Source organism: Scyliorhinus canicula, chromosome 2 (genome assembly GCF_902713615.1).
Source record: "Scyliorhinus canicula chromosome 2, sScyCan1.1, whole genome shotgun sequence".
In the NCBI taxonomy this organism is placed as follows: domain Eukaryota; kingdom Metazoa; phylum Chordata; class Chondrichthyes; order Carcharhiniformes; family Scyliorhinidae; genus Scyliorhinus; species Scyliorhinus canicula.
In genome coordinates this window covers 176,566,922-176,592,905 of record NC_052147.1, presented here as the reverse complement: position 1 = coordinate 176,592,905, position 25,984 = coordinate 176,566,922, and the positions used below count along the sequence as shown (strand labels likewise).

The 25,984-nt window shown below is 47.8% G+C and overlaps 1 protein-coding gene across 2 annotated transcripts in view; it reads right to left on the bottom strand.

Annotated features, from left to right (window-relative positions):
* dnah7 (dynein, axonemal, heavy chain 7) overlaps window positions 1-25,984 on the bottom strand; it is a 498,762-nt gene that overhangs the window by 232,052 nt on the left and 240,726 nt on the right. For both annotated transcript variants that reach the window (XR_005459743.1, XM_038789116.1), the window contains exon 33: window positions 10,147-10,278. Coding sequence is in view for 1 of the 2 variants with exons in the window: in XM_038789116.1 (XP_038645044.1) it covers window positions 10,147-10,278 (132 nt within the window). In the remaining variant the exon portion in view is untranslated. The remainder of the gene's footprint in view (window positions 1-10,146; window positions 10,279-25,984) is intronic.

Here is a 25,984-nt window from a genome sequence, read left to right as displayed (position 1 = left end):
CCTCTGCGCGCCCCTCTTATTAGGCCTAGATTTTCAGTGTAACCTTAAGAGCCTCACCCTCAGCTTCGGCTGCCCCCACTCACTATCTGCAGCCTCGCTACACTGCAAACCTCCCCCCCCCGCCCCTCGCCAATCTCACAACGGACTGTAAACCCGTAGCCACTCGTAGCAGGCGATACAGCCTGCAGGATAGGGTATTTATCAGATCAGAGGTCCGAAGGCTTCTCAGTGAGGTGATTAGAGGCCAGCAATAGTCCCTGAGAGCTCAGGTGGTGGTCGTTAAGACCGGGGAAAAAGTCCGCATGGTTGTCGACTATAGTCAGACCATAAATAGATTTACGCTCCTCGACGCTTATCCCCTCCCCAGGATTGCAGACATGGTAAATCAGATCGCCCAGTATCGGCTCTTTTCCACGGTGGATCTGAAGTCTGCATACCACCAGCTCCCAATCCGCCCGGAGGACCGCCACTACACGGCATTCGAGGCCGATGGCCGCCTCTTCCATTTCCTCCGGGTCCCCTTCGGCATCACTGATGGGGTCTCGGTGTTCCAATGAGCAATGGACCGAATGGTGGACCAGTATGGGCTGCAGGCCACGTTTCTGAGGATATGACCAGCAGGACCACGACACCAACCTCCACCATTTTTTCCAGACGGCACAGAAATTAAACATCACCTACAACAAAGAGAAATGCGGTTTCCGCACAAACAGACTGGCCATCCTCGGCTACGTCATGGAAAACGGAGTCCTGGGCCCAGACCCGGACTCTTAGAACTCCCCCTCCCCCATTGCCCCAAGGCCCTCAAACGGTGCTTGGGCTTCTTCTCCTACTATGCCCATTGGGTCCCTCAATATGCAGACAAAGCCCGCCCACTCTTTAAAGCCACACGATTTCCCCTGTCAGCTGAGGCACGCCAGGCCTTCAACTGCATCAAGGAGGACATCGCCAAAGCGGCCATGCGGGCTACGCCTCAGAGGTAGCTCTAGCAACCACTTTAAATCAGGCAGGGAGACCAGTCGCATTTCTCTCCCGTACCCTCTCCGCTTCAGAACTCCGACACTCCTCAGTCGAGAAAGAAGCACAAGCCATTGTGGAGGCTATTCGTTACTGGAGGCACTACCTCGGAGGTAGGAGGTTCACCCCCATCACCAACCAACGATCGGTTGCCTTTATGTTTGACAACTCGCAAATGGGCAAAATAAAAAATGATAAAATTCTTCGGTGGAGGATCGAACTCTCCACCTACAGCTATGATATTAAGTATCGACCCGGGAAGCTCAACGAGCGTCCGGATGCCCTATCCCGCGGGACAAGCGCCAGCGCGCAGATAGACAGACTGAAAGTCATCCACAATGACCTCTGCCACCCGGGGGGTCACCCGGCTCGCCCACTACATCAGAGCCCGAAACCTGCCTTTCTCCAACGAGGAGGTAAAAGCGGTCACCAGGGACTGCCCGCTCTGTGCGGAGTGCAAACCGCACTCTTCTATTGACCAGACAGGGCCCACCTGGTCAAGGCTTCTAGGCCCTTTGAACGCCTCGCGATTGATTTCAAAGGGCCACTCCCCTCAACTAACAAGAACGTATACTTTCTAAACGTCGTAGATAAGTTCTCCTGTTTCCCATTTGCTATCCCGTGCCCCGAAATGACCTCCCACACAGTCATTAGAGCCCTGCATAGCATCTTCACCCTGTTTGCTTTCCCCAGCTACGTGCACAGCGACCGGGGTTCGTCCTTCATGAGCAACGTGCTGCGTCAGTACCTGCTTGACAAGGGCATTGCCTCGAGCAGGACTACCAGCTACAACCCCAGGAGGAACGGGCAGATGGAGAGGGAGAACGGGACGGTCTGGAAGACCGTCCTACTGACCCTCTGGTCTAGAAAGCTCCAAGTCTCCCAGTGGCAGGAAGTCCTCCCAGATGCGCTCCACGCTATTAGGTCCCTCTTATGCACAGCGACCAATCAGACCCCTCACTTGAGGCTCTTCATTTTTTTCCAGGGGCACTACCACGGGGGTCTCACTTCTGGCATGGCTGAGGACACCAGGCCCGGTACTCCTGAGGAAACACTTCAGGGCACACAAAACCCTTGTTGAGAAGGTGTGCCTGCTCCACTCCAACCCCCAGTACGCCTTTGTCGAGTTCCCTGACGGCTGCCAGGATACAGTATCCCTCCGGGATCTGGCACCCGCCGGATCCAGCGCCCCCTCTACCCCCACAGAAGGACCCCTCACCCTACACCCCATGCTGCCGCCCCCTCGCGCTCCCGAGCCCACGAGCTCGCTCCACCAGTTCCGTGCACCCGTGCCGGCCAGCGCCCCCAGTCCCCGGTCGAACCAGAAGAGTATGAAGCTCGGACACAACCCTCCCTGGAGTCCGCCATTGTACCCCAGGACACAACACCCATCCAACCACCGCAAGAGGCTGCAACCCCGGTGCTCTGCAAATCACTGCAGACAGTTCGACCACTGGACAGACTTACTTTGTAGACCACCACCCCCGCCGGACTTGATTTTTTTGCAGGGGGTGAATGTGGTGAATGTAACGTAGTAATTCACACTGTATTTACCAATACCATTGTAAGCGCAGTAGCGTTATCCAACCACTAGGGGGAGTAGCTCTGGGAATGCTCAGGAGTTTGTACAGGGCTCCGCCCACGACTCCTCCCCCTTGACTGCTGTATAAATAACCGTGTCCAGAGCCAGCCTGCAGTTCATCGAGAGTTCAACGGGTAACAGGCTGGCTCTGTAGTAAGTAGATTAAAACCACTGTTCATATCTTAAAGCACGTGTCTCGTGAATTGATGGTTCCATCAGAGTCCTCAACCGTTCCTCAAACAACAAGCTTTTCATTCCAGGGATCATTCTTGTGAACCTCCTCTGTACCTTTTCCAAGGCCAGCACATCTTCCTTAGATGCGGGGCCCAAAATTGCTCACAATACTCCAAATGGGGTCTGACCAGAGCCTTAGATAGCCTCAGAAGCACATCCCTGGTCTTGTATTCTAGCCCTCCTGACATGAATGCTAAATTTGCATTTGTTTTCCTAACTGCCGACTGACCCTGCACGTTAACCTTAAGAGAATCGTGAACAAGAACTCCCAAGTCCCTTTGTGCTTCTGATTTCCTAAGCACCTTCCCATTTAGAAAATAGTCTATGCCTCCATTTTCCTTCCAAAGTGCATAACTTCACACTTTTCCACATGTATTCCATCTGCCACTTCTTTGCCCACTCTCCTAGCCTGTCCAATTCCTTCTGCAGCCCACCTGCTTCCTCAATACTACCTGTCCCTTTACAGATCTTTGTATCATCTACAAACCTAGCAGCAGTGCCTTCAGTTCCTACTTCCAGATCATTAATGTATTTTGTGAAAAGTTGTGGCCCCAGCACAAACACCTGAGGCACACCACTAGTCAATGGCTGCCATCCTGTAAAAGACCCCTTTATCCCCACTCTCTGCCTTCTGCCAGTCAGCCAATTCTCTATCCATGCCAGGATCTTACCCTTAACACCATGGGCTCTTAACTTATTTAACAGTCTCCCATGCTGCACCTTGTCAAAGGCCAACTGGAAATCCAAATAAATCATAAGACCATAAGACCATAAGACATAGGAGTGGAAGTAAGGCCATTCGGCCCATCGAGTCCACTCCGCCATTCAATCATGGCTGATGGGCATTTCAACTCCACCTACCAGCATTCTCCCCGTAGCCCTTAATTCCTCGCGACATCAAGAATTTATCTATCTGCCTTGAAGCCATTTAGCGTCCCGGCCTCCACTGCACTCCGCGGCAATGAATTCCACAGGCCCACCACTCTCTGGCTGAAGAAATGTCTCCGCATTTCTGTTCTGAATTTACCCCCTCTAATTCTAAGGCTGTGCCCACGGGTCCTCGTCTCCTCGCCTAACGGAAACAGTTTCTTTGCGTCCACCCTTTCTAAGCCATGTATTATCTTGTAAGTTTCTATTAGATCTCCCCTTAACCTTCTAAACTCCAATGAATACAATCCCAGGATCCTCAGCCGTTCCTCATATGTTAGACCCGCCATTCCAGGGATCATCCGTGTGAATCTCCGCTGGACACGCTCCAGTGCCAGTATGTCCTTCCTGAGATGTGGGGCCCAAAACTGGACACAGTACTCCAAATGGGGCCTAACCAGAGCCTTATAAAGGCTCAGTAGCACATCGCTGCTTTTATATTCCAACCCTCTTGAGATAAATGACAACATTGCATTCGCTTTCTTAATCACGGATTCAACCTGCATGTTTACCTTTAGGGAATCCTCGACTAGCACTCCCAGATCCCTTTGTACTTTGGCATTATGAATTTTCTCACCGTTTAGAAAGTAGTCTATGCTTGGATTCTTTTTTACAAAGTGCAAGACCTCACATTTTCTCACGTTGAATTGCATCAGCCATTTCCTGCACCACTCTCCCAAACTGTCTAGATCCTTCTGCAGCCTCCCCACTTCCTCAGCACTACCTGCCTGACCACCTAACTTCGTATCATCGGCAAACTTCGCTAGAATGCCCCCAGTCCCTGCATCCAGATCATTAATATATATGGTGAACAGCTGCGGCCCCAACACTGAACCCTGTGGGACACCGCTGGTCACCGGCTGCCATTCCGAAAAAGAACCTTTTATCCCAACTCTCTGCCTTCTGTCAGACAGCCAATCCTCAACCCATGCCAGTAGCTCACCTCGAACACCATGGGCCCTCACCTTACTCAGCAGCCTCCTGTGTGGCACCTTATCAAAGGCCTTTTGGAAATCCAGATAGACCACATCCACTGGGTTTCTCTGGTCTAACCTACTTGTCACCTCCTCAAAGAATTCTAACAGGTTCGTCAGGCACGACCTCCCCTTACTAAATCCATGTTGACTTGTTCTAATCCGACCCTGCTCTTCCAAGAATTTAGAAATCTCATCCTTAACGATCGATTCTAGAATTTTACCAACAACCGAGGTTAGGCTAATTGGCCTATAATTTTCCATCTTTTGTCTTGATCCTTTCTTGAACAAGGGGGTTACAACAGCGATCTTCCAATCGTCCGGGACTTTCCCTGACTCCAGTGATTTTTGAAAGATCTCAACCAACGCTTCCGCTATTTCTTCAGCCACCTCCCTCAGAACTCTAGGATGTAGCCCATCGGGCCAGGAGATTTGTCAATTTTAAGACCTTTTCGCTTTTTTAGCACCATCTCTTTTGTAATGGCAACCATACTCAACTCAGCCCCCTGACCCTTTATAATTTTTGGGATATTACTCATGTCTTCCACTGTGAAGACAGACGCAAAGTACTTATTAAGTTCTCCAGCCATTTCCTCGTCTCCCATCACTAGCCTTCCAGAATCTGTTTGAATTGGCCCAATGTCTACTTTGGCCTGTCGTTTGTTTCTTATGTATTGAGAGAAACTTTTACTATCATTTCTTATATTACTGGCTAGCCTGCCTTCATATTTGATCCTCTCCTTCCTTATTTGTCTCTTTGTTAACCTCTGTTTGTTTTTGTAGCCTTCCCAATCTTCTGATTTCCCAGTGCTTTTGGCCACTTTATAGGATCTCTCTTTTTCTTTGATACATTTCCTGACCTCCTTTGTCAGCCATGGCTGTCTAATCCCTCCCCGGATAATCTTTCTTTTCTTGGGGATGAACCTCTGTACAGTGTCCTCAATTATGCATACAAACTCCTGCCATTTTTGCTCTACTGTCTTCCCCACTAGGGAATGAATTTGTGGAATGTCACATCCACTGGTTCTCCTTTGTCTAACTTCCTTGTTACTTCCTCAAAGAACTCTAACAGATTTGTCAGACATGACCTTCCCTTGACGAAGCCGTGCTGACTCAGTCCTATTTTATCATGCACTTCCAAGTAATCCGCGATATCATCTTTAATAATGGACTCTAAAATCTTACCAATTACCAAAATCAGGCTAACCGGCCTATAATTTCCCCATCTTCTGCTTCCTTCCCTTATTAAACAGGAGTGTCACATTAGCCACTCTCTAGTCCTCTGGAACCCTTCCTGCCTCCAGTGATTCCTGAAAGGTCACCACCAATGCCTCCACTATTTCTTGTGAACTCTGGGGTTTGGTCCATCCAGTCCAGGTGATTTATCCACCTTCAGACCTTTCAGTTTCCCCAGAAGCTTCTCCTTAGTGATGGCCACTGCACTCATCTCTGCCCCCTGATTCTCCTGGAGCTCTGGCATCCCACTGATGTCTTCTGTCACGAAGACTGATGCAAAGTAACTATTCAGTTCGCCTGCCATTTCTTTGTTTCCTATTATTACTTCTCCAGCCACATTTTACAGTGGTCTAATATCTATTTTTGCCTCTCTCTTACCTTTGATATATTGAAATAAAACTCTTCCAACTTCTTTTATATTACTAGCTAGCTTGTACTCATATTTCATCTTCTCCCTCCTTATTGCTTTTTCAGCTGTCCTCTGCTCGCTTTTAAAGACATCACAATCCTCTAGCTTCCCACTAATCTTTGCCACTTTGTATGCTTTTTCTTTTGCTTTTATGCTGTCCTTGACTTTCCTCATCAGCCATGGATGTCTTTTCCTCCTCCTTGGGAGAATTTCTGTTGTGCTTCCAGAATAACTCCCAAAAGCTCCTGCCATTGGTGTTCCATTGTCTTCACTGCCAGGCTCTTTTTCCAAGCAATAGCTCCTCCCTCATGTCTTTGGAGTTACCCTAATTTAATTGTAATGCTGTTCAATCTGATGCCAGCTTCTCCCTCTCAAACTGCAGGGTAAATTCTATCATATTGTGATCACTGCTCCCTAAGTGTTCCTTCACCTTAAGATCCCTAATCAAGTGTGCCTCATTACACATCACCAAATCCAGAATTGCCTGTACCCTAGCAGGCTCTGTCACAAGCTCCAAAAAAAACTTCTCTTCGACATTCCACAAATTCATTCCTTTCCTTGGGATCCATTACCAACCTGATTTTCCCAGTCCACCTGCATATTGAAGTCCCCCATGATTGTTGTGAAATTGTCTTTTTCTTTTCTATCTCCTGATTTATTTTCTGCCCCACCTCCTGACTATTGCTCGGGGGCCTGTACATAACTCCCATCAGGGTCTTTTTACCTTTTCGATTCCTCAACTCTACCCTCAGAGATTCTATGCCTTCTGATCCTATATTGCTCCTTGCTATCGATTTAACTTCATTCCTTACTAGCAATGCAACCCCACCCCCTTTGCCCATCTGCCTGTCCTTTCGATAGGACACATATCCTTGGATATTTAGATCCCAGCCCTGATCCCTTTGCACTCACGTCTCAGTGATGCCCACAAAATTGTACCGGCCAATTTCAATGTGCGCAACAAACTCATTCACACCTTGTTCCATGTACTGCGCGCTTTTAGCTACAACACCCTCCATCCTGCATTGACCAACTCCCTTCTTACACTTGTCGCATTTTTGTTCTGCCTGAGGGTGACGTTGTTCTCTTCTTTTGGTTCTCTCTTTCCCCTTCAGTTATTACACTTTCTGAGCTACTTACTCTGTAATGTCTTAACTCCCTGTGGCAAGTTTAATGGACAATTAATATGCAAATGCAGCAACTTCATGAAAATTACACGGAGTTAAGTGTAGATGCCATTTTACCATAGCTAATGGTGATAAATCATAAATCATTCAGCAACTTGCGATGGTCCACAACTTGTGTAGTATCTGTTACTCGCCACAAGTTGGGGTTGATTTAATAATAATAATAGATTTGTAGGTTAATAATGATGCGTATTGGTCAGGAATTATTATTTTTTTCAGCAAAATATGTCCCATTGGGTATGGTGTTCCTCATTCTGAGTTAAGTTCAATCACATGCCTAGCACTCCCTATTACCCAGAAAGGTAAAGAAACAGTAGACAGGGGCTTGGATTCTCTGCCCCACGGCACTGGCAACACAGATCGCGAAAGGGCGACCAACTGAAATCTATGTTCGTGTTGGGTGCCAAGCCGATGGCTATGCTCTGGCCCCCCCACTGGTAGCGGAAATGGAGTTGATGCCCGCACGCCAGTGAGAGGTTGCTAATGACACATTTGCATCCACTTAGCCCCTAATGCTATCCTATGTGTTGTACCTCTGCCAACTTAACTGATGTCTATCTTTCTAAACTTACATGTACTACTGCTCCGTCTAGGTGAGTCCCCAGGCAGTACACCAGATGTGGAACTGGCTTGCTGCGTATCCCGCCCTGTGACCTGGGTCCCCATTGTTGGCCATCCCCTGGAGCGACCGGGCCTGGATATGCCTGGCCAACTATCGGGTGCCATGGGCGATGAAGTGCCACCCTGTTCTGCCCGCTGCACATCGGATGTGCCAGTGACAGGTGGGGGGATTCAGAGGCACTGTAGTGTTCCAAAACTTCCCTGCGGAAGTCACCCATCACCTCCACCTCCCTTGGGTCACCGATGGCCCCCAGGCTACTCTTGGGAAGAGGGTACAGCTGGAGCGAGCTCCAGGGGCTCCGCTGTCAACTGGCGCTGCCAGTCCTGAAGGCCTGCTCTCATCTTGTCCAGGCATTTTTTGCTCGTGACCATGGAGCATAGAGACGGTACTATGTCCTTTTGGGACTGTGCCACTTTCCATCGGTGATGGCTCAGATCAGCCAACACCCAGCCAATGCTCTCGCCGCCCTCCGCAAAGACCCGTTGCAACTGGGCCATGCTCTGGAGTGCTGCCACAATGTCTACATAGCCCTGGTACATGGCTGCCTGTGACAAGGCTGACCTGTTCTACACCTCAGCTGCCACCCACAAAGTGCGCCCCAGGCTTTGGACATCCTGACCCTTGGTCGTGATCTTCGCATCCATCGCTTCCACTGTAGATGCCACCCATTCCTTATTGGCCCGGGTGCTACCGTGCCCCCTTTGCAAGTTCCTCTTACCTAACTGGCTTGTTATTGCCTCAAAAAACTCTAATAAATTAGTTAAACACAATTACACTTTCATAATGCTATGTTGACTCTGCCTAATCACATTATGATTTTCAAAGTATCCTGCTATAACGTCCTCAATAATGGATTGCAAAAATTTCTTTATGACAGATGTTAGGCTAACTGGTTTGTAGCTTCCTGCTTTCAGTCTCCCTCCTTTCTTGAATAAAAGTGTTACATTAGGTATTTTCTAATCCACTAGGACCTTCTCAGAATCTAAAGAATTTTAAGAGATTATAATCAATGTCTACCATCTCTGCAGCCAACTATTTTAAAACACTCGTGTATAGTTTATCTGCTCCTGGGGACATGTTTTCCCAGCACCCTTTCCCTAGTCTTGATGATTATTTTAATTCCTCGCTCCCGTTCACCTTTTGATTTTCAATTAATCTTTGAATAATCGTTCAGGTAGATGAGCAGCACTAGGATAGTTGAAGTAGTCTAAATTTAACCTGGTGTGAGAAAAAACAATTTTAATTTGCTATAAATTCCTATGTACATAAGTACATGTCCTGTGTACATTATTCCACTATGTATGGAGCAAAGCATTCAAGACAATGTGATTTATAAAGCAGAAATTATCACAATTCTTCAATTGTTATGAATATTATTAACTCACGTGGGCCTACCACAGGATTGATCAGAAAATCCAATGGGCATAGAGAGGCACTGTAGGAAAGGTACCCTTTAGAAGAGTGAGAAGGAGTAGGTCAGACATCAGATTCTGGCTGGTGCCCTGTCCCTTAACTCTGGGCATCTTTTTAATTAAGTTAGGAATGAGGTATGATGATGAATGAAAGAGTGGGAGCACAGCAGGGGGCCTCAAAGGTAATTCCAAATCGGGGAAGGGAGCCAAGCCAAGAAATAAGCTCAGAAGCTGAGGGGGATCAATGAGCAAGTAGGTAGAATTTGAAAGACACTAAAGCCGGTGGTAGTAGGCGAGCGTTAAGGAGGGAGACCGAAAGCAGGAAACTACAAGCCAGTTAGCCTAACACCTATCATAAGTACATTTCAGAATAAGAATTTATACTAGAAATTTCCATTATAGTGTTTATACTGGAAGGTTTTACTGTTGCGGCACATGTTTACATAAAATATCGTCAAATATATATTTTTAAAAATCATAAATATCTTTCATACTGCTGCAGAAGATGAAAATTTCACAAGTTAACTGCATGAAAATAATACCTACCTCAAGCCAAGAACAAATATCTCGTTCATTCATTTGCTTGATTTTGGCAGCATCCGTAAACTCTTCCATTAGACAATCCATAATGTTCATGAGTGACCGAACCAAGCTTGTGTCACTTGTCGGAGCTAGCTCCTGCAGATTGAAAGTAAAATTTGAGAATGTTATTATTCATGGTCAGCATTCATCAGGAGCAGTAGACAAGCTTTTTTAAAAAGGTGAAGAAGTGCTGAAAAATATCCGGAGGTTATGACTACGTAGTGGGAGAACCAGCATAGATATTCAGCTGGAACAATTATACATTATTGATGACAAATTACTGTTTCTAACATTTATCCTTTATCTCAGATTTGTAATTATGTAGCTCTAGACTAATTCAATAGTGCAACATATGGGAGATGTTAGCACAGGGCCATGGCATAATTATGGAAATCAGTTGGGTGCACCAATTTTAGGTGCTGGCCACCTTGTTTGAAACATCCACAGGCATGTCATGAAGGACTACACCCAAAAAACAAGACTATCCAATTATTTATCTTCCTGTACCTCACATAACTGAATGTGATGCATTGGTGGTTTGTGGGTGTGTTGAGAGATGCACAGAGACGCGCGCACCCCCCTTTGGAAATGACTGCAAAGAGAAGACTTGAAGAGGAAAATCAAGAATTTCAGGATGAATGGATTAATTCATCCACTTCCATCCCAAATTCGGCTGACCTTGATTTGTGTCCTGTTTATATTGGAAAATTCAGCAACAACAAGGAATCAAACCTTGAAGCAATTCACTAAAACAATCACAACGCCTTAGCCAAAAATGATCCTGATGGAGAAGCCCAAATGAAAGTGATGGAGGAGCTGAAGAACAAAGTAGAAAAATCTAGGAGTGTTTGACAAGCTTTGACAAAGAGTCATTGGACTCGAAGCGTTAGCTCTTTCCTCTCCCGACAGATGCTACCAGACTTGCTGAGATTTTCCAGCATTTTCCCTTTCGTTTCAGATTCCAGCAGTAATTTGCGTTTAGGCCTTGAATTCTTAGTCGAAGGCAAATAATAATTCTCTGCTGTCAGCAACAATGTGCAGCTGTGAAATTGTTTACATGGTCTGACATGCTTCCTATTACGTACAGAACTTATTGACTGAAATAAGGCTAATATATTCATCATGCTTTGCCAAGTGCCTATTTCCATGAAATATAGTCAAGCAGCTGGTTAAAATGAATACAGGGTATTAAGTCAACTAATCCGCCAATTAAAGTCCCTTCTACACCGCCAAAAGGAAGGCAGGACATGGTAGTTTCTAGGGGAGAGGTGAGAGAGTGTAAGAGTCTCAGTTGTCTACAAGGAACTAATGGGAGCTGAGGATACACAGACAGAGGGCCTGAAGCTTGAGTGGGAAGAGGAGCTCGGGTGGGGGGGGGGGGGGGGGGGGGGGGGGGAATGGAGGACGGCATCTGGGCAGAAGCCCTGAGCAGAGTAAACACGACCGCAACATGTGCCAGGCTCAGCCTGATCCAGTTTAAGGTCGTGCACAGGGCCCACATGACGGGGGGCCTGGATGAGCAGATTCTTTGACCTGGAGGACTAGTGTGCTAGATGCACCGGAGGGCCGGCTAACCATGTACACATACAAATGTGAGGTTATCCATTTTGGTACAAATGCGAGGTTCTCCATTTTGGTCAGAATAACAGCAAAAGGGATTATTATTTAAATGATAAAATATTAAAACATGCTGCTGTGCAGAGAGACCTGGGTGTGCTAGTGCATGAGTCGCAAAAAGTTGTTTTACATGTGTAACAGATGATTAAGAAGGCAATTGAAATTTTGTCCTTCATTGCTAGAGGGATGGAGTTTAAGACTAGGGAGGTTATGCTGCAATTGTATAAGGTGTTAGTGAGGCCACACCTGGAGTATTGTGTTCAGTTTTGGTCTCCTTACCTGAGAAAGGACATACTGGCACTGGAGGGTGTGCAGAGGAGATTCACTAGGTTAATCCCAGAGCTGAAGGGGTTGGATTACGACAAGGAGGTTGAGTAGACTGGGACTGTACTCATTGGAATTTAGAAGGATGCAGGGGATCTTATAGAAACATATATAATTATGAAGGGAATAGATAGGATAGATGCGGGCAGGTTGTTTCCACTGGCGGATGAAAGCAGAACTAGGGGGCATAGCCTCAAAATAAGGGGAAGTAGATTTAGGACTGAGTTTAGGAGGAACTTCATCACCCAAAGGGTTGGGAATCTATGGAATTCCTTGCCCAGTGAAGCAGTTGAGGCTCCTTCATTAAATGTTTTTATGATAGAGATACATAGTTTTTTGAAGAATAAAGAGATCAAGGGTTATGGTGTTCGGGTCGTAAAGTGGAGCTGAGTCCACAAAAGATCAGCCATGATCTCATTGAATGGCGGAGCAGGCTCGAGGGGCCAAATGCCCTACTCCTGTTCCTAGTTGTTATGTTCTGGTCATGCCCTAAACCCGGGGTATTGGCAGGGATGCGCAGATGTCATGTCGCGGGTATTGAAAACTGGGGTGTAATGAGCCCTGAGGTGGCATTCTTTTGGGGTTTTGGAGAACCCGGGAGTCCAGGAAGCGAGAGAGGCTGACGTTCTGGCCTTTGCTTCCCTGGTAGCCCGGCGACGAATACTGTTAGCATGGAGGGACTCAGAGCCCCTGAGGGCTGAGGTATGCCTATCGGATACTGCGAGCTTTCTTGGCCTGGAGAAAGTCAAGTTCGCCTTAAGAGGTTTGCTATTAGGGTTCGTCCGAAGGTGGCAGCCATTTATTGACTTCTTCGCAGAGGAGTAAGCGTCAGCAGTGGGAGGGGGCTAGGGTGGAGTAGAGTCGAGTAGGGGGATATTGAGACACGTCCATGTGTGAACAGAGCCGTGGTTTGCACTATGTTTAATTTGTGTCTTGACTTTTTTTTTGTACTGTACAATGTCATTTTTTCTATATGCCTAAAATACCTCAATAAAATTGTTTGTTTAAAAAAAAAGAAGAAATCAGCAGCAGAAATCTCATTAAAGAATGAAAGCCTGAACTTCAAGTAGAGAATGGACGTTGGGAACTTCAAATCCTGACAGATACAGATCTCAGTTTTCACATATGCACAGACTGGGATAAAGAAAACAACATGAAAACCTGGGTCATGTGACTGGGGGGCGGAGTATCATTGTAGACAAGTTTCTCAGGTCGGGGACAGGAAGAGGAGACAGAGACATGTCCCAAAAAGAAGATTCCCAGACAGGATCCCAGTTAAAATAAAAAGATAAAAACACCATCCGAGTTGGAACAACATTTGCAAAGAATTCCAAGGTAAGATCTTCAAAGGTGAAGACTGGAATCTGTCGCGAGGGAGACAGAGTCGGAGCTTCCTGCTCTGGGACTAAATCCTGTGGTGAAAGTAGGAAGTAATAGTGACTTCTGCTGTTGAATGGGGCAGGCTATTATACACAATCATGCACTCCCCATCTCATTATTTATACATGTGCATGGTTGACGTCAAGTCTTGTGGCAGGGCGGACAGAAAATGGGCTGCACCACTGTCATGTCCAGGTATCCTATTTAAAAGGCACCCAGACAGCCCTTGATTAATGTTGCCAGAACCCCTGCAGCGAGGTGTGCAGTGAATGGTAGCAACCATCAACCCACAATTTAGCAAAGTCTCTTTGGAGATTCTCCTCAAGACTGTCAAGGGAAGGTGGGACGCAGGAGGCCCTCCCACTGACCACGGCGGCATGGGAGGTGGTCACCAAGGTGATCAGTGCCCAAGGGTTCCAAGAAAGGACCACCTGCAGTACAGGAAATGGGTCAATGATCTATTCCATCCCGCAAGGTTAAGTGAACCTTCTACTCACTCAAAACTCACATTATCACTCATTTTGTGATTCTGTTATGGGACATGAGTTTCACTGTCAAGGCCACAATTTTTGTTGTCCACACCTAAATGTCTTGAGAAGGTTGTTGGGTGCTGCATCGTGAATCACTTGTGCTGTTAGGGAGGCAACTGCAGGATTTTTACCCAGCCATGGAGTGCGGAGTGGTGGGGAGCTTGCAGGTGTTGTTGTTCCCATATGCCTGCTGCCTCTTGCCTATTTAGCTGGTAGAGTTCAAGGGTTTGAAAGGCAATATCAAAAGTGCCTTATTAAGCGGATGGTAGCACAGTGGTTAGCACTGTTGCTTCACAGCGGCAGGGATCTGGGTTCGATTCCCAGCTTGGGTCACTGTGCGGAGTCTGCACGTTCTTCCCGTGTCTGTGTGAGTTTCCTCCGGGTGTCCAGCTTCCTCCCACAAGTCCCGAAAGACGTGCTGTTAGGTGAATTGGGCATTCTGAATTCTGCCTCAGACGCCGCAGTGTGGCGACTAGGCGATTTTCACAGTAACTTCATTGCAGTGTTAACGTAAGCCTAATTGTTTCACAAAAAAAAAACAATTATTAATCTAAGTTGCAGCAATGCATCTTGTACATGGTATACACTGCTGTCACTCTGCATTGGTTGTGGACGAACTGAATGTTCAAGGTGGTGGATGGGCTTTTCACTGAATGCTGTCGAGCTTGTTAAATCTTTCTGGAGCTGCACTCATGCAGATAACTGGAGAGTACTGCATCATGCTCCTGGCTTGCGCCTTGTATATGGCAGTCAGGCTTTGAGGAGTCAGGCGGTCAGTTAGTAGCCACAAAATTAGGAGCCTACAACTTGCTCTTTCATCAAATTTGTTCCCAATCTATGAATCTGCCTTTATGCAGGAGAGGACAGCGCACAACAGGAAGGAGACAGAGAAGATGGTACTGCCAGCCCTCACTGTATTCAAGCATCAGGCTGAGTAGTTGGCTGGGGAGGATAGATACTGTGCCTGTGCCAAGAGTGGGGTTGGCCTCTCCCTTGTATCCAGTGAGGAAACATGCATTATTCCAAGAACTTTTTAAAAATCAAGGTAATTGATAGCTGAAATACTTGAGCCAGCCCAGGCAGTCACCCATTCTCTCATCTCCATTCTAGATGTCAACAGGAAGAGGGGGAAAGCAACATCCCCTCAGAAGACAACCCAAATCTCCAGGCTAATGTAGCCACCTAAAATGGACGCTGAGCTACAAAATAAGCCAAGCGCTAAGACTGCTGGGAAACAGACAGTTTAGCCAGACCAGCAGTCTGCAAAGAGAGCATTTTTGCATTCTGCAAGTAGCAGAAACCAGTTTGGGCTCAGGTGAGAAGACCTTAGCTAGGTGCAAATGGCAAAACGCTTTGCATGCTAATGAGGCAATCAGACCTGAACACCCACACAATAGACACATTTGATTCTGAATGGACACATTTGAATCAAGGCCCAGACATCGAGGCACCAGAAACCTCCAAACAAAAGGGCATAAGAAACGCCCCCCCCATCACGGAGACCCCCTCGCATTGGGGAATTAAAACAGTATCGATGAGGAATTGACCCAATAGATATCCAAAGGTTAAAGAAGAGGGAAGGACAATGGGATCCCTATAAAAGACAGGGACCTCGTGTTGTCCGGTCTGCTTTTCCGTGCTCCGGCCCTGACCAAGACCTTGAAGATCCACTCTGACTCCAGCCGTTGAGCACCAGCCGCCGAACCGTAAGTGCCAGTACGACGCTCGCTACGCGAACTAAGCCCGCGAGAACCCCCAGTGACCAGAACGCTTGCTGAAGGTTGCAGCCCAAGACCAGGACGAAGGCTTCGCTCCCTGACCTTGCCTGTTCCTGTTAGATAAGTATTCTGATTACTTTAGTTTAGTCATAGCTTAGTCTCTTAGTGTGTGCATGAGTATTTATTATAACTGTATAATAAATATTATCGTTTGGACCTTACTAATCGGTGTATCGTCTTTATTACTTTGAACTTGACCTTGGAATACTCGTGACGGTGTCTATACGGCACCTGGCGACTCCTAAAGCTGAATAAATACATAGAACAGAGCCTAGTGGTGTTAAGCACTTGGAAGTTAATACACCCCAATAAACGCGTTTTACGCCCATAGCAAAACGTGCAACATTTAGTGGCGACTTCCTGACGGGACACGGTTGTAAGTGGAAACCCCACACCGTCCAGGACCCTGAAATTTGAATTGGAACTCCAAATTACAGAGAAAGTAAGAAAGTAAAGAAAATCACGAGTATTCAGGGTGTTCAAACTAATAAGCGTAATTCGGAAGTGTGTTTAGTGCATGCGTACTAACAGGGCTGTAAGGTAAAACTGAAAGCATTTTTGTTGCAACAAACTTTCGGTAGTTTTGTGAACGGAACATAGTGTAAGCCGTACCCGTTTCTTGAAACACAACCCCAGCAACCCCCTGTTCCAAATTAACTAAAAGAGAGTCAGAGGAAATGGCCATGCAGGCAATGGAACGTCTGATGGATCCAGAAAAGTTTGTGGTCGCAGCGACCAGCAGCAGTAGCAGGGTAGGTCAGTGTCCCACGTGGGAGCTGGAACTCCGCAAATATCTGCAGGGAAAGGGATGGCCCCTTTGGAAAGAGTTTTGTTTGAATGAGGAGACAGGTCCCGGAAGTATAGGACATACTTGGTGGGAGAACCTCTCTCAAATTCATAAAAAGAACCTGAGTAAAGCACGCAAGCCGATGGCAATCGTGTCCCGTTTGGCACAATTGCGAGGCACAGAGGAGGTCGTCAGGACGCTCCGGGCAGAATTAGAAGAAAGGAACCGAATGAGTAAGGTCGATGTCAGGGACATTGAGAAGGAAAATCTGGATCTAAGAGGGAAGTTGGTAGAGAAAGGTAGAGAGGTGGATGATGCCAAGAGGGCACATCAGTCTTGTCTAGCCCATCTCAGCAGTTCCCAGACCCAGTACGAAAAGGCTTATCAGGACGTGCAACGTGCCGTTCTGATAAGAGAGGAATCAGAGAAGCAGGTGGAGGCATTGCAGAGGCAATGCTCTGATCTCAAAGCAGCTTTGAGAGCACTCCATGCTGCAACCACAGAGCAAAGGCAAAGTACTGTGGATCACGCGAAATGCAGGAAACAGATTGCAGAGCTGCAATCGCTGCTTTCGGTGCAAAATGGGTTCCAAAGCACCTTTGGAACCCAGTTAGATGGAGAAAATGCCCCAGATTGGCAAGAATTAAGTGAGACAGCGCAGCGATATGTTCAGGGAACATGTGCGCCAGCAGCGCAACAGAAAAGGCAGGCACCCCCACCCCCCACAGATCAGATCATAACCGCACCCATGAACCCCGTAACCACGCAGAGAAAAGCTATAACAGAAGGCGCACCAGATATAACCTACACCTTAACTGTAACCCAGCTCAGGGACGCATGTGAGAAGATCACTCCGTTCCTCCCCACCGCAGACCCCCACCAGTTTTTCGCTAAAGTGAAACAGCAGGCTACCATGTACGGCCTGGATGAGAGAGAGCAGGTTAAGCTCACAGTTCTGAGCTTAGACCAGTCAGTAGTAGCAGCCCTCCCCGACCCACAGAACGTTGCCGGAGGCACCCTAGAAGAGATGCACACCTCCATTTTAGATGCCATAGGGTATAATCGAGGTGACCCCGTAGAAGGACTTAATAAGTGCCGGCAGAAAAGATCCGAACACCCCACAGCATTCGCAGGAAGGCTGTGGATTAATTTCAACGCAGTTTTCGGCGAGTTAAATAGAGCGCATTTGAACCAGGAAAATATGGTCAAATGGACGCGCACCATTATCTCACACGCAACAGAGGCAGGACAGAGCGCTTGCAACAGTTATGACCCCTCAGAAGAGGCCCATAATGAGAAATGGGTCCTGAAAAGGTTGTCCCGCGCTTGGGAGCAATCAATTCAGGGAAAGAGTAAGGTTCAATCCCCAGAAGAGGCTCAGGCTGCCGCAGATATTCAGGCAGTGAGAGAGCATCAGAAACCCGCATGGGTAAATGAAGGGAAGAGCAGCCCACAACAGAAAGGACAGGAGTGCTATAACTGTGGACAGTTAGGGCATTGGGCAAAAGAATGCAATGCACCCCAGCGATCACAGAGAGGCCAGCAGACAGGCACTCTGAACCGCAGTAAGGCAAAACCCATCCACAATATAGCAGTACAGTCAGGACCCACCAATGTGGACGAGACAAACTGACGGTGTTCGGGCTCCCCCACTTGGGTCTGTGACACACTATGGGATTCATCAGGGAGACCCATAGTCACAGCCAGAGTAAAAGGGAATCCCATAGAGTTATTGTGGGACACAGGAGGCTCCCGCACCACCATTAACTCTACGACCACGGCACACGCAGACACGTGGCCGACCACATCCACCATTACACTTAGCGGGTTCACCGGACACTCGCAGCAGGGACATATCACAGCACCCGTAGCGATCCAGCTAGGGAACATCTCAACCAAACACCCCGTAGTTCTAGTAAATCTTCCCCGGACAGCAGAACACATCTTGGGGATAGATTTTATGAACGCTCATAGCTTGTCGTTCGACCCAGTGAACCAGTGTGTCTGGCGAATGGCTAGATCAGACAGAGCACCAGCCACCCTCACAGTAGGAGACTACGCTAATCGGATTAGCGCAGTGGGAGAGTACTCATTCGACCTGACTACACTCCACACCGACAGACAAATAAAAGCCCTACTGAACAAACACAGGACAGCATTTGCCAGTCACCGTCATGACTGTGGCAGAATGACTGGACCAGTTCACGTTACCGGACAGGACCCCCGACCACAGAAACAGTATAGATTTCCCCTGGAAGCAGAGGTGGAAATAGAAAAGGTGATAGGAAGCTTATTGGAGCAAGGTGTGCTCAGAACGGTAGCCTCGACCAATAATGCCCCTATTTGGCCAGTGAGGAAGCCCGATGGATCATGGCGTCTGACCATCGATTATCGGGAACTCAACAAAGTCACCCCCGCAGTAGCCCCAACGGTAGCTACTAGTCCCGAGACCATGCTCAAGCAGGGACTCAACTCCAAATACTTCACGGTATTGGACATCAGTAACGGATTCTGGTCAATACCATTGGCAAAAGCGTGCCAGTACAAATTTGCCTTCACTTTTAAAACACAACAGTATACGTGGACATGCCTCCCACAAGGATTCCACAATTCCCTCTCCATTTTCCACCGACAGCTGGCAAGTGGTTTAGAGAAATTCTCCCGCCCCGAATGTCTGGTACAGTATGTAGACGACCTACTACTGCAGACAGACACAAAGGCAGAGCACATTACGCTTCTGGCCGAACTCCTGGAACTGTTGACTTCAATTGGATGTAAAGTTAACCCAAGAAAGGCCCAGATTTTGGAAACTAAAGTGATGTATTTGGGAACAATCATCACACACGGCAAACGCGAGATCGAATTCAAAAGAATTGATTCGATTGTCAAATTGCCCCTTCCCCAAAATGTATCGGCCCTCCGGTCGTTTTTAGGACTGGTTGGCTATTGTCGGAACCACATCGACGGATTCGCGACAAAAGCCGCCCCACTCTCAGACCTCCTTAAGAAAGGAGCCCCCTGGGAATGGCTTCCGCAGCATACAGAGGCTGTGGAGGAGTTAAAACGAGCCCTTAGCGCAGCACCCGCGCTGCTAGTCCCAGACCAACTTTCCCCCTATGCAATAGAGGTAGCGAGCACAGATCTGACCCTCTCGGCCGTGTTGCTTCAGGAACGGCACGAGCAGCTAAGACCAGTGGCTTATGCCTCCCGACTGTTAGACCCAGTTGAACAAGGATTTTCTGCCTGTGAGAGGCACCTCCTTGCTGTCTTCTGGGCAGTACAATACTTCTCATACATTACCGGACTCAACCCCATTACTATTCTGACCGAACACACACCCACACAGTTACTCCTAGACGGTCGACTGAAGGACGGTTCAGTTAGCCAGATTAGGGCAGCTAGGTGGACACTACTCTTACAAGGACGGGACATTACAGTAAAACGGACCCGCACACACACATATTTAGCAGACAACCTCCAATACCCCGGACAGCCCCATGACTGTGAAATTGTAGCTCCCCTGCATAACACAGGACCCTTTATAGCAAAAACACCCCCCAGGAAGATAGGGAACCCGAAACAAAGCCCCCAACCCACAGACACGTGTGGACCCCTGAGGATTTATGTAGACGGTTCCTCCACAGTTTTAAATGGTGAGCGTATCACAGGATGCGGCATCTATGTAGAGGACGCGCAGGGGCGCGCTCTCGAAGAAATCGCTCTAAAACTACCAGGTCACTTAGGCGCGCAGGCAGCAGAGCTCGCGGCCATAGCGTATATAGTGGACCACCCCGCTTCTTTCCCCAGCCCAGCAGACATATATTCAGACAGCTTATATGTCTGTAATAGCTTAACCGATTTTCTGCCCCTGTGGAGGACACGAGGTTTTGTCTCCGCAGACGGGAAACCCCTTCCATCAGCCCCTCTACTCCAGCATATTTTAGAAAAAGCGAAGGACAGGACCTTCGGAATAATAAAGGTACGAAGTCACCATAGGTCATCCCCCCCTGGGAATGTAAAAGCCGACGCACTGGCTAAGGCAGGTTCCAGGCGAGGACACTTATGGACCCCCCCAGCTAGCGCACCAGCTAGCGCCCCTGTGAGCGCAGTCCACATCTCACAGACAGATATTAAAGATCTTGTAGCAGCACAGAAGCAGGATAAGGACCTCAGGGAGGTTTTTAAAGGCAACTTTGTGCCAGAGTACGAGAGATTTAAACACGCACTGACCACACATGAGGGTGTGATCATAAAGGAACAACTTTATGTGGTCCCGCAGCAGGACAGGAATGCAATGATTGCTTTATTTCATGATAACCACGGGCACCAAGGAATTGATGCAACAACGAGGCACCTCAGGCAACTCTGTTGGTGGCCTAATCTCAGGACTGATGTAACGCATTATATTGAGAATTGCCTTATTTGTGCTCAGAATAACCCGGAGCGGTATTCTAAGAAGGCACAACTTCGGCATACTCGCCCAGTTAACGGCCCCTGGACAAACCTCCAGATCGATTTCATAGGACCATTGCCCCCTTGCAGGAATGGCTATAAATACGTTCTGGTGGTCATCGACACCTTTACCAAATGGGTAGAGGCATTCCCCTCTAGAACAAATACAGCTAAGACAGCTGCAAAGATCCTGACCCACCACATCTTCACGAGATGGGGTTTACCCCGAAGTATTGATTCGGACCAGGGATCTCACTTTACAGGACGGGTCATGAAGAACGTCCTGACAATATTTGGAATAAAACAAAATTTTCATATTGCGTATCATCCACAGTCCAGCGGGATTGTGGAGCGCATGAATCGGACTCTAAAAACTACCCTTAGAAAAATGGTTCAGGAGAATAACTCCACATGGGATTCAGTGCTCCCATTTGCACTCATGTTCATAAGGAACACTGTTTCCACTTCCACAGGCTACACACCACACACACTCATGACCGGACGCCCTATGAAAGGTACAGAATTCCTTTTAGGACTGGACATGACCAGCCCCGAGGTGACGGCCCTCACACACGAAAAGACGGTTAAAGACTTAGTTGAGACTGTGAGGTCTGCACAGATTGCAGCCGCAGTTCAGCTTGGAAAACGCCGTCAACAACGCACAGCTTGTTTTAATAAGACCGTACACCCCACAGAATTCCAGGTTGGGCAACAGGTAATGTTATCTGTTTACAACCCCAGCAGTTTTTTGGCTCCAAAATATTCCGGCCCATACTCAATTTCGGATAAAATTAGCCCCTCAGTTTACAGGGTAAAATATCCTAATGGGAAGACCGCGTGGTTTCATATTAACCAGCTTAAAGCATATGGAACACAGTCTAACCATGCTCATCATGTACTGCTAGATGCAGCAGAACACTTCACCCCACCCACCAGAGACACCTTTCCACCATCCCCCTCACAGACCAGTTCATCAACGGACTCGCCCACGACTCCGCCCACAGACCACGACAGACCACGCCCCGAAACGCCCACAAGCTGCCACAGCAGAGACAGCAGGACAGACACTGACTCTGAGGACAGCGACAGCACACAGCCATACAGCCCACACTGCACCAACTACGACCCCGACTCCAGTGACCCCATGGAAGTCACTTACCTTAAAAACCCAGAACCACCACCCGACCCCGACTACCCCGACACCACACTTGACACAACACTATGGCACAGGGACAATTCATACAGACTTGTCCGCAATGATGAAAGTGACCCCCGGTCACACAATTCGAAAATAGCATGCCTGATCCACACAAGGGTGTGGGATCCGGGAGAGCAGGACGACACGGTGTCTGACTCCCGACACGGCAACCCCTTTGTGACCCTGTTCACAGAGACAGAGGAAAAGTGAGGTGTCCAGATGATGTAAAATAGGAATCGTTTGAGGGAAACAATGTCCTTTCTGATGGAACCTGCACGTATGTTTGTCTTCGTTTTATGTTTGTTTGTCTCTCAGTAATGTAAATGGTTCAGTTGGAGGATGGACATCTTCTTTTCAGCTGAAAAGATTGTGACCACCTCACATACACGTTAGTTTGTCCGCAGATACCTTTGAGAACTTCGGTTCCAAAAAAAACAGTTTGATTGGATATCTTTTCAAAGTTGTAAGGCTTGTGACCGCCTTACACACACAATAGTTTCTCTGCCGAAACCTCTGAGAACTTCTATGGTGAGCAGCTCACCGTATCAGCCAAATTGTCTGAAGCCCAGCTCAATCCTCAGTGGGAGCATCTTGGCTCCCTTGTTTTTAGGTGCCCCTCTATTCGGCGAATAGAGGCTGCAAGTCACGGTTAACACATTCGTACCCGTTTTAATCCAGGTTACTCAGGCAGTGGACAAACGGCACTGAGGACCCGCCCTGTCTGAGAACCCACTTTGGTCAGCCAAGCTCGGGTATGGCACAGCACGCCCTACCCGGGGATCCCATCCAACTCGTACCCGTAGCGGCCCATACGCAACTCATTCGGACGTTTCTTTCACAATTTTGTTTTTCATTTTTCGTTAGGCAGCCCTTAGGCCGCCATCCCACATGCTATTTACATCCAGGAACATTCGGATGGTAAACTATCAAAGCCTGCGAGACGGCTCGCAGGAGAAGGATTGTTAGGTGTATTCTGGTCTTCAAATTCGCTTTTGGAAAAAAAAAAATGAGGGGAGTCACAGGGTGTGACTTGGCCAGTCATTTTTAAAGGGTCAATCGGAATATAAAAGACAGATGCACTAACAGGTAAAGATCTTAAACTGTGTATTGACAGATACTGTGCTTGATCCCATAGCTTTCGAAGGACGAGACAGGGATCGAAGCAAGGATTGTCCATACAGGAGGAAGAAAGAAGGAAAACCAAGTTGAAGATGATGGAAGCTCACCTATTGTTGTTAACTGTTATATCTGTTTGTGTGGAAGCAAGACACGTTTCCCCCACAACCCCCACCGTAAATGTTTCCCTTACAGCCACTCCCCAGTGCTCAGCTCTGATCAGTGAGGTTCAGACCTGGTGCACTAAATTTATGACATGGTACTCCATGTCATACGTAATCGAATCACTACTGGTGATTGCGATCCTCGTTATCCTTGTACAGACCCTCAGGTTGAGGAAGTGGAAGAGGAGAGCCTCCCGTTCTTGCCCTTCCGTCTATGGAGTTCGATCTCCGATTTTCCGATTTCATCAATCCCCTTTGCCCCATGATGAATAAAGAACTGTGTAATGAATAAAAATTCGACCCTGTATTGTATTGTCCTATACTCGACTGCCGAGTTAGGAAATGTGATGTTGTGGTGTGAATGGTTAAGGTTTTAGAGTGTGAGGAAATGTTTAAGTTAAGTTAAGGATAATTGTGATAGGTAGAGGTTCCCAGTTTATGGTAATGCATGTCCCCTTTGACATAGCGCCAAGTAGAGATGTAAGGTAAAAATTTTTCTTCCCATAGTTTAAGATAGAGTAGCCCAGGAACTGGCAAGAGGTCAGGGGACACAAAGAAGGCAACCCAGATGCACTCAAGGCGACGTACATAGGTGATCCTTCACAATATTTTGATTGTGAGGATCACAAGGAGGGAATGTAGCCACCTAAAATGGACGCTGAGCTACAAAATAAGCCAAGCGCTAAGACTGCTGGGAAACAGACAGTTTAGCCAGACCAGCAGTCTGCAAAGAGAGCATTTTTGCATTCTGCAAGTAGCAGAAACCAGTTTGGGCTCAGGTGAGAAGACCTTAGCTAGGTGCAAATGGCAAAACGCTTTGCATGCTAATGAGGCAATCAGACCTGAACACCCACACAATAGACACATTTGATTCTGAATGGACACATTTGAATCAAGGCCCAGACATCGAGGCACCAGAAACCTCCAAACAAAAGGGCATAAGAAACGCCCCCCCCATCACGGAGACCCCCTCGCATTGGGGAATTAAAACAGTATCGATGAGGAATTGACCCAATAGATATCCAAAGGTTAAAGCCCGCCCAAGAAGAGGGAAGGACAATGGGATCCCTATAAAAGACAGGGACCTCGTGTTGTCCGGTCTGCTTTTCCGTGCTCCGGCCCTGACCAAGACCTTGAAGATCCACTCTGACTCCAGCCGTTGAGCACCAGCCGCCGAACCGTAAGTGCCAGTACGACGCTCGCTACGCGAACTAAGCCCGCTAGAACCCCCAGTGACCAGAACGCTTGCTGAAGGTTGCAGCCCAAGACCAGGACGAAGGCTTCGCTCCCTGACCTTGCCTGTTCCTGTTAGATAAGTATTCTGATTACTTTAGTTTAGTCATAGCTTAGTCTCTTTGTGTGTGCATGAGTATTTATTATAACTGTATAATAAATATTATCGTTTGGACCTTACTAATCGGTGTATCGTCTTTATTACTTTGAACTTGACCTTGGAATACTCGTGACGGTGTCTATACGGCACCTGGCGACTCCTAAAGCTGAATAAATACATAGAACAGAGCCTAGTGGTGTTAAGCACTTGGAAGTTAATACACCCCAATAAACGCGTTTTACACCCATAGTAAAACGTGCAACACTACCCCGGAGGAACAGGATGATGACTTCACACCTGTAGACCGATCACGACATTCAACTGCACCCTCCATCAATCCAGAAACATATACCTCATTGGGTCAGTGGGTTTAGGCTTGAGGGCACATTCCAGTGGTCACCTCACACACACACACACACACACACACACACACACACACACACACACACACACACACGTGTCCACAGCAAGAGGAGGCAATGACAGCCAAGGTCGATGGTACTCAAGAGGACTGCTGGAGAAGGACACCTGCTAAGTTTTTGTCTGATGATGAGCCTCGGAAAGCAAGCAGAAACAATCTGCTGCAGATTCAGAGTCACAGGAACACAAGTCAGAGATGTCAGAGGCCCTCAACAGCATGGCACACGAGATGGAGAAGCCATGTTTCCAGCATTTGAGTGCATGGAAGTTTCCATCAGGAGGATGGCACATGCCATGGAAATCCAGGTCCAGTGGTTTCTGCCAGATATGCACTCAGACCTGCGCACAATGGCTGTAGCCATGGCTGCATTGCAGCAATGGCTAGGTGAGAGGGCAATGGGGCATCTCCATTTCCGTCCAGATGTTCCTTCTCCTCAAGAAGTCAGAGAGACGCCCTTGAGCACCCAGGGGTGTCAGTCAGATATCCCAGGGGCCTCCACACATGATACTCCAAGGGCATCTGGGTGTTCCCAATCCCATTTGCATGTGACCCAATCAGCTCCAGCTGTTTAGGCTGAGAAGGATGCCCCTGCCCCTAATCAGGATACCTAAAGCAAGCCGGGACCCTCCAAGCCTGGGACTTCCAGAGGACGCCCACCAAAGTCATCACAGACAAGTAGTCAGCAGACTATATTCCTCTGCT